This window comes from Myxine glutinosa, chromosome 7, assembly GCF_964187855.1.
Source record: "Myxine glutinosa chromosome 7, kmMyxGlut1.1, whole genome shotgun sequence".
Lineage (NCBI taxonomy): Eukaryota > Metazoa > Chordata > Myxini > Myxiniformes > Myxinidae > Myxine > Myxine glutinosa.
The window spans coordinates 110,213,638-110,227,449 of record NC_136267.1 but is presented as its reverse complement, the minus strand read 5'-3'; the positions used below and the strand labels follow the sequence as shown (position 1 = coordinate 110,227,449).

Below are 13,812 nucleotides of genomic sequence, written 5' to 3'. Positions count from 1 at the left end.
TTCTACAGCGGCAATTTTGAAAATCCAAGATGGCCGCCATACAGTAGTCTGTGCAAATAGCAACATTGGTTTTCTGACTGACTATACAATATAGTTTCCAAAAATATATAGCTTTCCAAATCCCCCAAAAAATCCAACGAAACTTTAAATCTGGACATACTGAACCTGACTATACAGTGGAAGTAAACTTGTCAGCTGTTGCACACCAAAAGGTGTCAAAAAGTGAGAATGTGCACGTTCGGTGAGATGATTTTAATTAAACACGTTACCGATTAATTATTCATTATAATTATTGTTCGTGTACTGCACAGCGCTGTCACCATCCTAGCGCATTGTGTGCAGCTCTCTGGCAGCTGTACACTTGTCATGTAGCATCATTCGCTACCAAGATACATTTGGTGTCTTATCGCATTTAAAACGAGAAAGAGCAATCAGGGATTGCAGACCCTCACCAGGACGTGTTTCAGTGGTTTTTAAGGCTTTTGTATTAAAACAAATATGGCGGCCGAACCACGTGACCGACGATGTCATAATTATTGTTTTTCTCCACCAATTTATCCCTCGATGATGCTCAAGAAATTTCATCTTGATCGGATGAAGTTTTGTACTTGTCGAATTATGACGTCATAATGGAGGCACCTATGACATCATCATTAACATATTTTATTCCACATGGAGAGTTCTTTACAATGAGCCATGTCTCAATTTTTTCTATTCAGCACTTTCGGAGATATGTATAGAGGTGCAAAGTTTTTCAGTTTTTCAAAGATGGCGGCCAAATCACGTGACCGATGACGTCAAAATTATTTTTTTTTCTCCACCAGTTTATGCCGACATGGCGCTCAAGAAATTGCATCTTGATTGGATGAAGTTTTGTACTTGTCGAATTATCGAATTATGACGTCATAGTGGAGGCCTTGGACCGAGAGAGTTAAAAGTTAGAGTTAAAAGTTAAAAGAGTTAAAAAGTTAAAAGTTAAAAGTGAGTTAAAAATTGGGCACAGTCTATTCCAGGGCAAGGGGCAAATTCAGGCCAAATCATAAATTTTCATCGAAAAATCATCACTTTTCATCCTATTGACCTGAGATTTGATCAAGATCGTCAATTTTGATCTTGATGAAATGGACAATTTTCTGGATCAACTGCAACCTTTTTTCTGGGTGGGGGGAGGGTGGGGGGGGAGGGGGTGGGTGGGTGGGGAAGGGGGGTGGATTTTGCAAATATCGTGCTCTGCATGACGTCTTCCTTCTTGTTTGTTTGTTTGTCTGTTTGTCTGCACAGAATAAATATGATTTTCTCTGCAACCGTTGGTGCGATTGACAGAAAATTTTCACCATAGGTGCAACTCCACCTGTACAATTTTTATGATAATTATGACGTCATATGTCACGTGGTTTGGCCGCCATCTTGGAAAATTGAAAACATTTGCACCTCTATATCTTGGAAAGCGCTGAATAGAAAAAAGTTGAGACATGGCTCATTGTAAAGAACTCTCCACGGGGCATAAAATATGTTAATGATGATGTCATAGGTGCCTCCATTATGACGTCATAATTCGACAAGTGCAAAACATCATCCAATCAAGATGAAATTTCTTGAGCATAATCTAGGAATAAATTAGTTTTGAAAAAAAATAATGATGACGTCATCGGTTACGTGGTTCGGCCGCCATATTTGTTTTAACACAAAAGCCTTTAAAAACACCGAAAATACATCCTGGCGAGGGTTTGCAATCTCTGATTGCACTTTTTCTTGTTGTTATTATGTATTACTTGTGAAAAACTTAAATGTACTAAGTTTAGATATATTCTATCTGTTGTGAGTGTTGAAATTTTTTTAAAAAGTAAATTTACTCCGTCTTCATTCAGTCCTTTTCAACCATGAGTCAATTAACGTGTTTCCAATTGATTTCTTTGAAGAACGTTGTGTTGAATCTATCGTGATCTCACTGCCAACATCTATAGTGATCACACTGACATTTTGCCACTTTCTTTGCAGAATATGAAGTGCAAAAAGCAGATGCACATGAAAACACCATTTTAAGAACTTCAAAGAAAATACTATGAAGGAAAACAACTTAAAGCTAGCACAAATAGATTCTCGGCAACGATCGCATACGTAAGTACGGCAGACAACGCTATCATTAGCACGTATGATGAAAAAATTTTTTGGCAACTACAATAATTGATTGAAACATTTACAGTGCCACCTGTAGCAGCAATCTAGCTATTTAAGATAGGCACAATCGACTAAATTCAGGAGAAATTGGAATCAACGCATCCTTCTGAGGAAATTTTGAGATCTGCCTCTTCAAGACCTGCAAGGACAAAATTATTGGCAGTCAAAGGATATGGTGCATTTTAGAAACCTCTTACACTCTATGTTAGATCAGCAATGTTTTCAGACTTTTTCAGGCATCCATGTGATAAGGCACTTTCTGACCCCCACATCACCCCCGTCCCTCCTGGCAAATGGCAGGGGTGACAATTACTGCCACCCCCCTCCATGCTGCCATCCCTGGCTAAAAGTACGTTTGTGATTTAAAGCTTGCCTTTTAAACGTAAAATTGATGCAAACTGCAGGTCAATCATGCCTACATTACTTGTGGGTTCTGTTTAATTATCTGCCTCTTAAAAATGTCATGCTTGTCATGTTTAGAGCATACCAAACTGCGGCGCAGGAACGAGAGCCGATTAATTGCGTCTTCTTCCGCCTTATTGAGTTCGTCCAGTGTGGCCAGGCTGGAGACGACTTTCTCCAGATGTTCGGTCAAAATGATCTCCACACAACTGATGAAACAAACACATGAAGATCGATATCTGACTCGAATTAAAAGAGGAAGAAAAAAAAAACCTCCCAATTTTCACTCCTTTGAGCTTGTACATCAATGTGCAAAACTCACGCTGTCGCCTTTGTGATCTCCTTGACCCCACTGAGAGGATCTGCAGAATCTGGACAACGCAGGACGCAAGGCGCTAACACAATGGCGAGAGCATTTGGAGACATGCGGTTTGATTCTTCATGCTGAGCTACCCTGCAATGGCAAGTGATTAATCAGTAGTGGCTTGGAGAAGATACTCCTCGATCGTGGAGGAAGACAATCTAATTGCATGCAAGCACAGCGAGCTTTGTAAAGCATTCAACAAGTCATAAACAATACTGATTAAAAGGAATGATCTGTCAGACTTTCTTTAGGTACAAAGGGTATGACAGGTATCAGCAATGAGATAGCACATGTTGTTCATGTACCATCAATTTTAATATATTATAGTGTTTTTTAAATCAATTTAAATGTCTTGCAAAATATCTGTGGTACCTGCTTACTTTTATGCAAGATGCTATGGATTGTTTTGCATCCACATGACTGCAGAATGGATTAATTGATCAAGAAGCCTATTGTCCCAAAAACGAAAATGCCTGTTTGGGTCAATTTTGACTCTACCAAGTGTCGAGTTGAGACCAGACGGTCGAAATTTCTGATTCATCACTAGCCGATTTATGAGGGCGGTTTTGTTTGAAACATAATGGGACAAGTTTGGGCATCCTCCTTCAACCTCCTCTGACAGTAATATAATTGTTCAAGCAAGTGTCTAACATTTTGCTCAAATTTCCTGGAATCTGGAGAACAGTATCAATATAACGAGTGGTTAAATGCCCTAAAGAAGACACTCCATGAATCTACTACCTCCAATAGACTTAATGATCACAAATAAAGAAAAGGTGGGAGCAGAGACTAAGGGGGAGATTACCTCACAAAATGGAAGACAAGTCTCTCCAGCAAGTTAACGTGTACTTGCGGAAGCTTCTCGATTATCGAGTAGATGCAGCGTAACTGTTCCTTGCGCTCTGGCAACTCTGTACACAACACCAGAAAAATAGCTAGATCCTCGACAATAATGTTGAAGTTCTTATATCATGCAATATTTGGTCCTTAAAAATAGAGAACAATTCAACCTTCATGTATTCTTTGCCATCTCTAGGTTCATCCGTTCTAATCTTCCTTCACTCAGAAATCAACTAAATATTTTCATTGTGTAGGTGATTTTTGTTGTCTTCACAAGGAGAAACGTTACCAACAGCACGGAGGAAGTCATAATAATGTTCGTATGTCATTAGGGGATCAGGAAGGTCTCGAAGCCACTGCTTCAACACGCTGGCAACTACATGCACTTGATACGTGTCCAGGATCACCCCATTAACATCTGGTAGCACATGGATAGAAGAGATTAGCGATTAAAAGGCAGACCTCAAGGTAGCACAAGGTAAAGGTAAATAAAGGGTATTCAGCCCACGAAGTCTGTGCCATATATACAACACAGTACGCAAGTAGTATGAATCACACATTAAAGGCAAGCAGGGAATTTGGCCACGGTACCAGACGGTACCAGAACAAAATGGCCTACTTTTTTTTCAATAAGCATTAAGATATTTAAATCCAATAAGTTATACACAGACAGGACAACCAGCTTTACATCCCCACCTAAAATACAGCCCTACTTCCTGACACTGCACCAAAATGACAATTTTTAGAAGAGCAGCGATCAAGGATCAAACTCAACTTGAACAGCTAAAAGTGAAACCTTGACTAGTCTTTAACTCATTTTAACTCAGTCTTTAACTAAAAGATTTTAAAGGATGAATATGTACGTTATTTTCAAGAAAGGCACATCTCCACTACAATGCTGACACTCCTTTTGGTCTCACACACCATTTGGCTATCCAAGGATTTGGGCCATCCAGTGCAGACACTGCATAATTATAGATCTGTACAACATTTTTGGCATTGCAAGTCACATATCTGGAGTGTCAGATTTGTGGGCACAGAAGGAAAGGTTTAGGAGGAGTAATGAGATGGAAGGGATGGGCACATATTGAGAGGGTGAGAAGAGGGGAGAGATCAAAATTCTGTTTTATTTGCATATGTAATAAATAGATGGTCCCTTATAAGATAATAAAAGTCTAAATAAAGAGGAATCACATTAATTCGAGATTTAAGGAATGGCCAAGGAGGTGATGCCCTTCTATACTGTATGTATTCCATTCAATGGAAGCAGAACTTAATTTTTCTCAAAAGTGGTTTTTTTTCACTACAAAAAGTGGAAACAGGTGGGACAGCAAGATGAAATGCTCCTTTCAATGGTGTACTCCATCATGCAAGATCCTCCCTATGAAGGATTTGGATCATACTTCCTTATGTACCGTTTGATTAGTGTTGTTTAATGGTCTACAATGCAAATACTGTGTTGATAGGTAAGGGGACAGGTACAAAGCAAGAGATGTTTGGAAATTTCAATTAAAGGATATGCTGATTTGATGCATCATACTCTGTGTCACAGAGCGTTGGTTCTGCCGAATCAGTTTTTAGGCCTGGGTCATGCTGGGCTTTTCACACTCCCTCTCCCAGGAGTAGTTACAACAGGAATTAGTAATTTGTTCATGGTGACGGCGATAGCTCGCATACTCTTTGCGAAGCACACTACATCTTCCAGCTAATGCCGGCAGATGGGACAACAGCTTAACATCCATCTAATGGACGACACACACATTGGTGAATCACCCTGATTGTGAAACACCAGGATAACAGTTTTAACTGGGTCTGGATTCAAACCCAGTCTAGATGGCTTAGTAGTGAGTGAGCATACCTCTATCTCGGCCATCATATCAGCCTTTAGAGGGTATTATTTGAAGTTAATTGGTTCCTTGTGTGTTAAGTTTCCCAATAGCAATGCACTGTTTTATCTCAGCACCACATACCTGCATCCAGTTCCTCGCGGAGCTCACGGGCCTTGTTGGCTGAGCCACACTTGCGGTAGAGGCCCTCTGTATAGAGACCACACAGCTCAACATATCTAAAAAGCTTCTCCACCATGAGGGGCACAGTACCGTCTTCACCCGCCAGCATTGTCAAAGGCACACCAAACTGGCGTGATGTTACCTCCACCTCACCCTGGAAGACAAAATCAGGTTCACACAATGCAAGAAAAATGACCTGAAAAGAAGTACAATGTGAGGAAACAAACTAAGATACGACACCAAGTGACTACATATTCATCAGAAAGACCAGGCGACCAGAACAAGGAACAATTAATGGCCTACCAAACAAGAATGAAGGAGTTAGACCAAGGAATTGCAAGCTCAGTCATTAAACTTATCACATGTTGCAATGCCTTCATCTACAAGCAATTCAAGGAGAACATAACTGCAGGGTCTGACTACTAAAAGCCACAAAACTAATCCATAATCGGTTTTGGTACCTTCTCAAGGTGCGAAGAAGCTTGTAAAAACAGCATGCCATCAATTATGGTTCATTCTCAATTACAGTAATCTATTAAGGCCATCTGGTAATAAGCTGTAAAATCAGTATGTCATCAATTTTGGTACATACATACCACATAACAGACAACCTACAATATGAACAATGCTTGGATTGCCATATTATCTTTACTTCCATCGACAATGCTGAATGCTGGACAGGATTTGCATTATTTTAACCTGCTTGTTGATGCTAACAAAATTTCTACCAAAAGATCATTCCTACTAATCTCCTGCCAGAATAAAACAATGTGAGGCCTACAAAGCAACCAATCTACACCGTTTCAGATTAGGAATCAAATGATTCAGGGCACACTTCCAGCTCGTACCTTCCTGGTGGATATGAAGCTTCCATGACAATGGACGATGACCAATGAGCAGCACTTTTTATGACAGGTGTATTTACACACTGCAGATGAGAAACACGAGGGCAGGGTAAAAATCAGTGTTCATCTGTTGTTACCATTCGTTACATCAGGTCATGAGGCCGAGCACACACTGAAATTAAACTTAGTGTTTCCCTCGCCTGAAACTACAAAACTTAATTCCATGGCAAATGTGAAGCTTTGGAATAATCAAGTATCAATGACAATTATATATCTATAGCAATTAATTAACAAGAAAGAGCAATTAGAGATTGCAGACCCTCACCAGGATGTGTTTTCAGTGGTTTTTAAGGCTTTTGTATTAAAACAAATATGGCGGCCGAACCACGTGACCGATGACATAATTTTTTCTCCCCCAATTTATGCCTATATGACGCTCAATAAATTTCATCTTGATCGGATTAAGTTTTGTACTTGTCGAATTATGACGTCATAATGGAGGCACCCGTGACATCATCATTAACATATGTTATTCCCAATGGAGAGTTCTTTATAACGAGCCATGTCAAGTTTTTCTATTCAGCAATTTGAGATATAGAGGTGCAAAGTTTTTCAGTTTTTCCAATATGGCGGCCGAACCACGTGATCTATGACGTCATAATTATCATGAAAAAATTCTACAGATGGAGGTGCACCTCTGGTGAAAATTTCCTGTCAATCGGACCAACAATTGCAAAGAAAATCATATTTATTCTGTGCGGACAAACAAACAGACAGACAAATGAAAAATCACTCATGGAGTGACACTTGGCAAAACAGAACAAAGTAGAATGGGACTTAGTAGAGCATCCTTTTGACCTCACAAATAATTTGTGGTAGAATTCAGTGACCTGATATGCAAATCGTCTTCAAAGTTTAAGTTAATTGGATGAAAATTGACAATTTTAGAAATTTGGCCTATGTTGACCTTTTGGCCCATGCTGATCTCAAAAATAGTTGATGGTTGAATTCAGTAAGCTGATATGCCTATCCTATTCAGATTTCAAGTCAATCGGATGAAAATTGAGGATTTTAGAAATTTGAAATAGTGGTTGACCTTTGGCCTATGTTGACCTTTTGACCTCAAAATATATAGGATTTCGTCGGACCACGAACTCTACAATTTGGTGAAGTTTCGTGAAGATCGACTTAAAATTGTGACCTGTAGTCAAGTATAAGTGAGCGGACAGACAAACACACAAACAGGAGTGATCAACATTCTTGCAAAAAATTTTTTTTTTTTTTTTTGCCAAGTAACAAACCGACTCAAATGCAATACCGTCTCCTCTGACGAGGGTAAATATGAGATGGGATGAATATGTGCATGATACAGGGAGAGAGAGAGAGAGAGAGGTTTCTGGGGATGAATTCCCAGGCTAAGTTAACATCAGGGCCAGTAGATATGAGAGACCAGTCCTGAAGAGAGATGGCTGCTTGCAGTCCTTGCCAATCTGCTTGATTGAAATGCCAGACTCACCTGCGCTGAGATAGCTCTCAGAATAGCCAGAGATATAGAATCTCACAAGAACAAGCAAACTTTTAAAACACATGTTTGTTTGTTCTTAATATAATTCTCAACCACTGTGTGTCATTTGCTCTTGAGTGAGCTTTGACATCTTCCCATTACATGACAACCTGCACACAAAATACCTTAACTCTAAAAGGAACCAACGATTAAAATGACAGAGGAACAATGGAAGGATAGGATAAAACCATTTTCAACAGAAAACCTTCCTTGGAAGTAGTGAAGAGTGAGCATATTTGATACACATTAGCAAAAACAACTACCAAATGTGGCTTAGCGCTATGCTTTTGGCCTCACTTAGCACTCTGAGTTTAACAAGATAAATCAAAAGATGCTCCACAGGAAGGGTCGTTAACGAGTTCATACACTTCAGCAACATAAAGATTTACTCATTGTAAAACCAGCTAAGAAGATTTCAAATTGCCCTACAAATCATACAATTATTACAATCTACTATGTGACTTACACTTGCAAACGTAACCTCTGTCCATCATCCACATGAAGGCTTTACAATGTTCACATGACGTAGGGATGTTGAACTGCATGCTTCGAAAAAGGTGTCCACGATGCTTTACCACCTATTGGTACATTCAGTTAAAAAAAAAAACATAGAACAGGGAGGTTACAGTGCAGTAGGGTATACCACAATATGTTTTATTCAAAAATAAAAGGTCTTAAGAAATAAACATTTTAGTCAAGTGAAAATATATATACATACTAGCTGAATGCACCCGGCGTTGCTCGGGTTCTTTTTGAATGAATTTAATCTTCTGTACAAAAAAAGGAATTAAACGCGGCCTTCGTTCATTTACTACTATAATTCAGCTTTTACTCGCGGCCGTAGAAGATTGACTACTACAATTCAGCTCAGCTTTTAATTGCGAAATGGGCCCAGCCCGGCTGAGGCGGCCTCGACCGGCCTCGCCACCTAGCCTATAACCTTCCCGGGGCTCGTCCCGACATTTTTAGTTCTTTTTGAATGAATTTACTACTATAACTCAGCTTTTACTCGTGGCTGTAGAAGATTGACTACTACAATTCAGCTCAGCTTTTAATTGCGAAATGGGCCCAGCCTGGTCGAAGCGGCCCCGACCATCCTCGCCACATAGCCTATAACCTTCCCGGGGCTCGTCCCGACATTTTTAGTTCTTTTTGAATGAATTTACTACTATAACTCAGCTTTTACTCGTGGCTGTAGAAGATTGACTACTATAATTCAGCTCAGCTTTCAATTACGAAATGGGCCCGGCCTGGTCGAAGCGGCCTTGACTGGTCTCGCCACCTAGCCTATAACCTTTCCAGGGCCCGCCCTGACATTTTTTGTTTCAGAGGTTTCCTATCTTTCACCGTTCAGGAGATTAGCGCGTGCAGACAAACAAACAAACAAACAAACAAAAACTTTCTATTATATATATAATAATACATAGATATACAATGTGTTAAATCCCTTAGCTTGATGGAGCAGCAAGGCACAGATAACATAACTGCCGAAGCTGTGCGAACTGTGAGCAACAATGACCATCTGCCACATGAGCACATCGTCTCCACCTTGCTGCACATCAGCCAGGAGATGGGATAGCAGTCAGGGGTAATATTAATAAAACCAACACAGGTCCTTCCGACCCGATAAAGGCAGCAAGGCATGAAACACCAAAGGGTCTGTTTTGGTTTGATTACTACCTTCTGAGGCTTGCGTGTGGAGAGGCAACTAGCGACACACACACACACACACACACACACACACACACACACACACACACACACACACAACAACATTTTGACCCATTCCTCCCCACCCCCTCCCCTACATGTGACATACATATCATTCCTGTTGATTTGCCTCCCCTTTCTCTCTTTTCTTCTATTCTAACCAGCTTTCGTTTGTCTTTGCCGTTTCAAGCTTACAAACTATTCTCTTCTCCAGCTGCACCCCCAACTCCCTTCCACTTCCTTTCCACATGCTTCCTCAATTTTACTATCTTTTCAAATGACACCCAATCCCCCTTACTGTTTCCCCTAGGTAATATGTAGATAACCTCTTTCCACCCGAGTTCAAAGGTCATCAAAACACTTGTTGGATGGATGTGCCAAGTCTTAAAAATATGAACCGTTACTTCATGCTGATCTTTCTCACAACTAGAAAATCACCAAAGGTGCCAACTTGGAGTAAGCATTTTCTCCCACTCGGATTCATCGGGATTCCCACCACCAGATCTTTAAGACAAGGATATTGCACGATTTGCATCAAATGATGTAACAATACCACCTAGCATTGATAACATAGCCTCGGTGTAATTGGCAGAAATCTCAACTACTTGGGTGAGCTGGAGGAGCAATTGTCATTGTTTGAAATTTCTGCTGAAACGATTTTGTTTGATGCCTATAATTGTCAGGAACACATGTGATGCATTGATATTGTGTTGCATTGCAATTTTGTTGCAATGCAAGTGACAACCACTCCTTCATTCCTCTTTATTCCCACCTCTGAAACAAACTCCCTTACTCTCTACAATCCCTCGCGTCCCTCCAGGTCTTTAAAACTGCTGTTCACCACCATCTCTTATCTTGATCTTGAAACCTTGATCTTTCTTCCCCGTTATCGATCGATCGATCCCCGTTAATTCACCCCAGATCCACTTTTTTTGAAATACCGACCCCTTTCCTGGAAGTTCTAGCAGTGTCCATGTGTTTTATACCTGTCCCACCCCCACCTTCCCATGCCTCCTCCCCCAAGCCCTCTCCTTCCCACAGATATTCCAATGTCCCTGTTCTCTGGTGTTGTACTTGTGTGCTTTCCTCTCCCCATCTCGTCTCCCGCTCCCTTTATTGTATGTTTTGTTTGTCCGATTGTTTTTTCATGTGATTGATGTTAGCTCTTACATGAGCCTCGATCTTATATACAAAAAACCCCCCAAAAAACCAGGGTTAAACTCACGTATTCTGCTTCCTTCTTATTCCTCATCTTTTTCCGATCCAGTTTGGGAACCTGAAATACAAAAACCACTCTGCTATCCTTTCAGCATAAAACACAATCATCCCCCCGATTCCACAACCCGAAAAATACAACCGGTCACCCAATAGCTGCATGCTTATTTGAATAACTGACCAATTTATATTACAAATCTCTGCTGACGATCATCAAAAGATGACGCATGAAAAGTTCAATAACGACGGATGCTCAAATTTCCCAAGATTTTTTGGTTCAACCAAAAAAAAAAAAATCCAACTGGGAAACCTTCCAAATTGTTCTAATGTCACAGAAGTTGATTCACCATGTGTTAAAATAAAGACCGTCACAGTATCTAGTACGACTTATTTTAACTGCCCCAATTATTTACCCATCTTTTTATGGGGTTGGCCAGGGAAAGTTCATGGCCCAAGCTTTCATAAGCCGACTGGCAAGGCCTGATATTTGAATAGATCTAATTTGGTCAGGAATTTGTCATTTGTTCAAGGTGCAGGGGATAGCTTCCTGACCCTTTGCAAAATACGCCATGAAATCTTTCATATTCACTGATAAGGCAAGCAGATAGGATACCCAGCTTAAGGAACATCAAACGGACGGTGCATTTTGTGATGCAACACCCTGACTGCCTGTTCATAGTTGGGTCGGGAATTGAACCTAGACTCAAAGGCAAGTGCACTACCATTGCACTCTCCTGTTTGGCACTTCTGTACAGTAAGAGGAAAAAAAAATCCAAAAACTATTTGCCAGAGGATGTAACCACGAAGTGGCCACTAATGCTTTACAAAACCATGAAGTGTGAGAGCAGGAATGCAATGTATGAAATCTTATTTTAGTTTTTCCAATGTGGTAAAACCATATTTATTTAAAATAATGATGTTGTAATGAAAATGCCTTTGGGGTAGGAGTTAATTAATTAGGCAGTTATATCCTAAATTAGCCTGGTGTTGACTTAGCGGTTAGGGTGCCGGCTTGGGATCCTAGGATCCTGGGTTAGAATCCCGGTTAATCGCTGAATTAACGCCAAGGGGGTTGACTCAGCTTCCGAGGTCGGCAAATTGAGTACCAGTTCACTGGTAATTCCCTGTGTGTCGCAAGAGGTGACTAACAGGGTTGGCGGCAGGGAGGGCATCCGGCCATAAAACATTGCTTCAAAAAGGGGAACACGGTGCCCGAAAAAGGCCAACCCCCGCTCTGCGGGGAAAAATGGCCTCTAAAGGTGGTCTCTTATATCCTAAATTTTGTTCAGATCAGTTGTCTCATAATTACCCCAATTGTCACTGCCAGGATTTCTTGTCTGGTATAGTTCCTCATCTCTCCCTTCATATTTTCACCAATTATGTATATATCCTTTTCCTCTAATTGCCCCTCTTTAATTAAGCGAGGCCACATGTGTTAGTGAAGAAGGCCTCAATGGTTAAAAAGAAAAGAAGAAAAAAAAGGTTCTGGTGCAGGCGGTCATGGAGCCCGACAGCTGGATCCCGATTGAGCTTGGGAGACCACTGCTGTGGCAGAACAGCAGTCAACACCAATGAACAACCAGGGTGATGTCCCATGCCAGATCCATTAAAATCGTGAGTGTGATTGCTCTCAGGGCTCTCTGTTTACTCATCTATTGTCTCGCTCTCAGCAACCATCCTGCTTCTCTGGACCAGCTCATCTCCTCACCTCTTCTCTTCTCCTGGCCTGCGCATATACCCTCAACTTGCTCCACGGACACATGGTCCTGTCCAGGTATTCATGAACGGTGTATTGTTTTACGCCATCAACCCAGATCAAGCCCAGCGGGTGCGTGTATGGGCTGGAGGGAGCCTGCACAATAGACCGGCACTAGCCCACTGTATGGCCTTTATTGTGTTGCCAACCTGTTTTCCTTGCAAATTACATCTGCATATTCTTTCATCATTTGAATGCCTTGGATGAAAGATGTTGCCTGTGGTATAATAAATTATTTTCGGAAGCAATAAGCTTTAGCCTGCCAACATTTTGGCAGGTAAATCAAATTAATAATGGTAACAATGAGGAAATTTAGCAAACTTGAGCCAGATTCACCTCCACACATCGGCATCTTACAGAGCGGTAGCTATTGTGTTTTTGCTCCTCTCCCTGCATCCACCTTCCATTTATTTATTCCATTGCTCTTTAATCCTGGTTCTTCCTTCCTGTTCTTTTAGCTCCTTACTTGTGCATAAGCTTGTATCCAGCCTATGTCTTCCTTCCATTTCCACCCCTTTCCCTTCTTCATTCATTCTCACAGTATATGTTCACGTGTTCCGCTGGGTTATGTTCTGTGTTATAGCTCTTCCATGATACTCTACTTTGCATAAAAATGTGTTGTACTTGCTTAAAAGGACTCCAAATAACGTGGCCATGGGGACCCTCCTGGGTCTGTGGATCCTCTGTTGAAAACGTTCTCGTGGAGCATTATTTGTCCCTCTTGTTGATCTTTCCCTATAATTAGTTTTAATATCTTAGGACTTGGATGATTTGGTTGACATTTCGATCTGAGTAACTGTCTCATGATGCTGGGATCTCAGGTTCAACTCCCGCATACTGCGTTTATGTGTTCACGGTCTGCCAACATGACTTAACAATATTACATAACTACTTAATATTACTTAACAATATTACTTAACAATATTACT

The 13,812-nt window shown here is 40.8% G+C and overlaps 2 protein-coding genes across 3 annotated transcripts in view; one reads left to right on the top strand and one right to left on the bottom strand.

Moving 5' to 3' along the window:
- Positions 1-13,812, top strand: part of LOC137431586 (hyccin) — a 576,074-nt gene that overhangs the window by 192,922 nt on the left and 369,340 nt on the right. The window lies entirely within an intron of this gene.
- Positions 1-13,812, bottom strand: part of LOC137431580 (unconventional myosin-IXb) — a 232,539-nt gene that overhangs the window by 21,592 nt on the left and 197,135 nt on the right. For both annotated transcript variants that reach the window (XM_068123054.2, XM_068123055.2), the window contains exons 37-44: positions 11,138-11,188; positions 8,669-8,780; positions 6,642-6,721; positions 5,755-5,947; positions 4,074-4,202; positions 3,750-3,855; positions 2,903-3,034; positions 2,666-2,789 (exon numbers count right to left, since the gene is read on the bottom strand). In XM_068123054.2, coding sequence (XP_067979155.2) covers positions 2,666-2,789; positions 2,903-3,034; positions 3,750-3,855; positions 4,074-4,202; positions 5,755-5,947; positions 6,642-6,721; positions 8,669-8,780; positions 11,138-11,188 — 927 coding nt within the window. The remainder of the gene's footprint in view (positions 1-2,665; positions 2,790-2,902; positions 3,035-3,749; positions 3,856-4,073; positions 4,203-5,754; positions 5,948-6,641; positions 6,722-8,668; positions 8,781-11,137; positions 11,189-13,812) is intronic.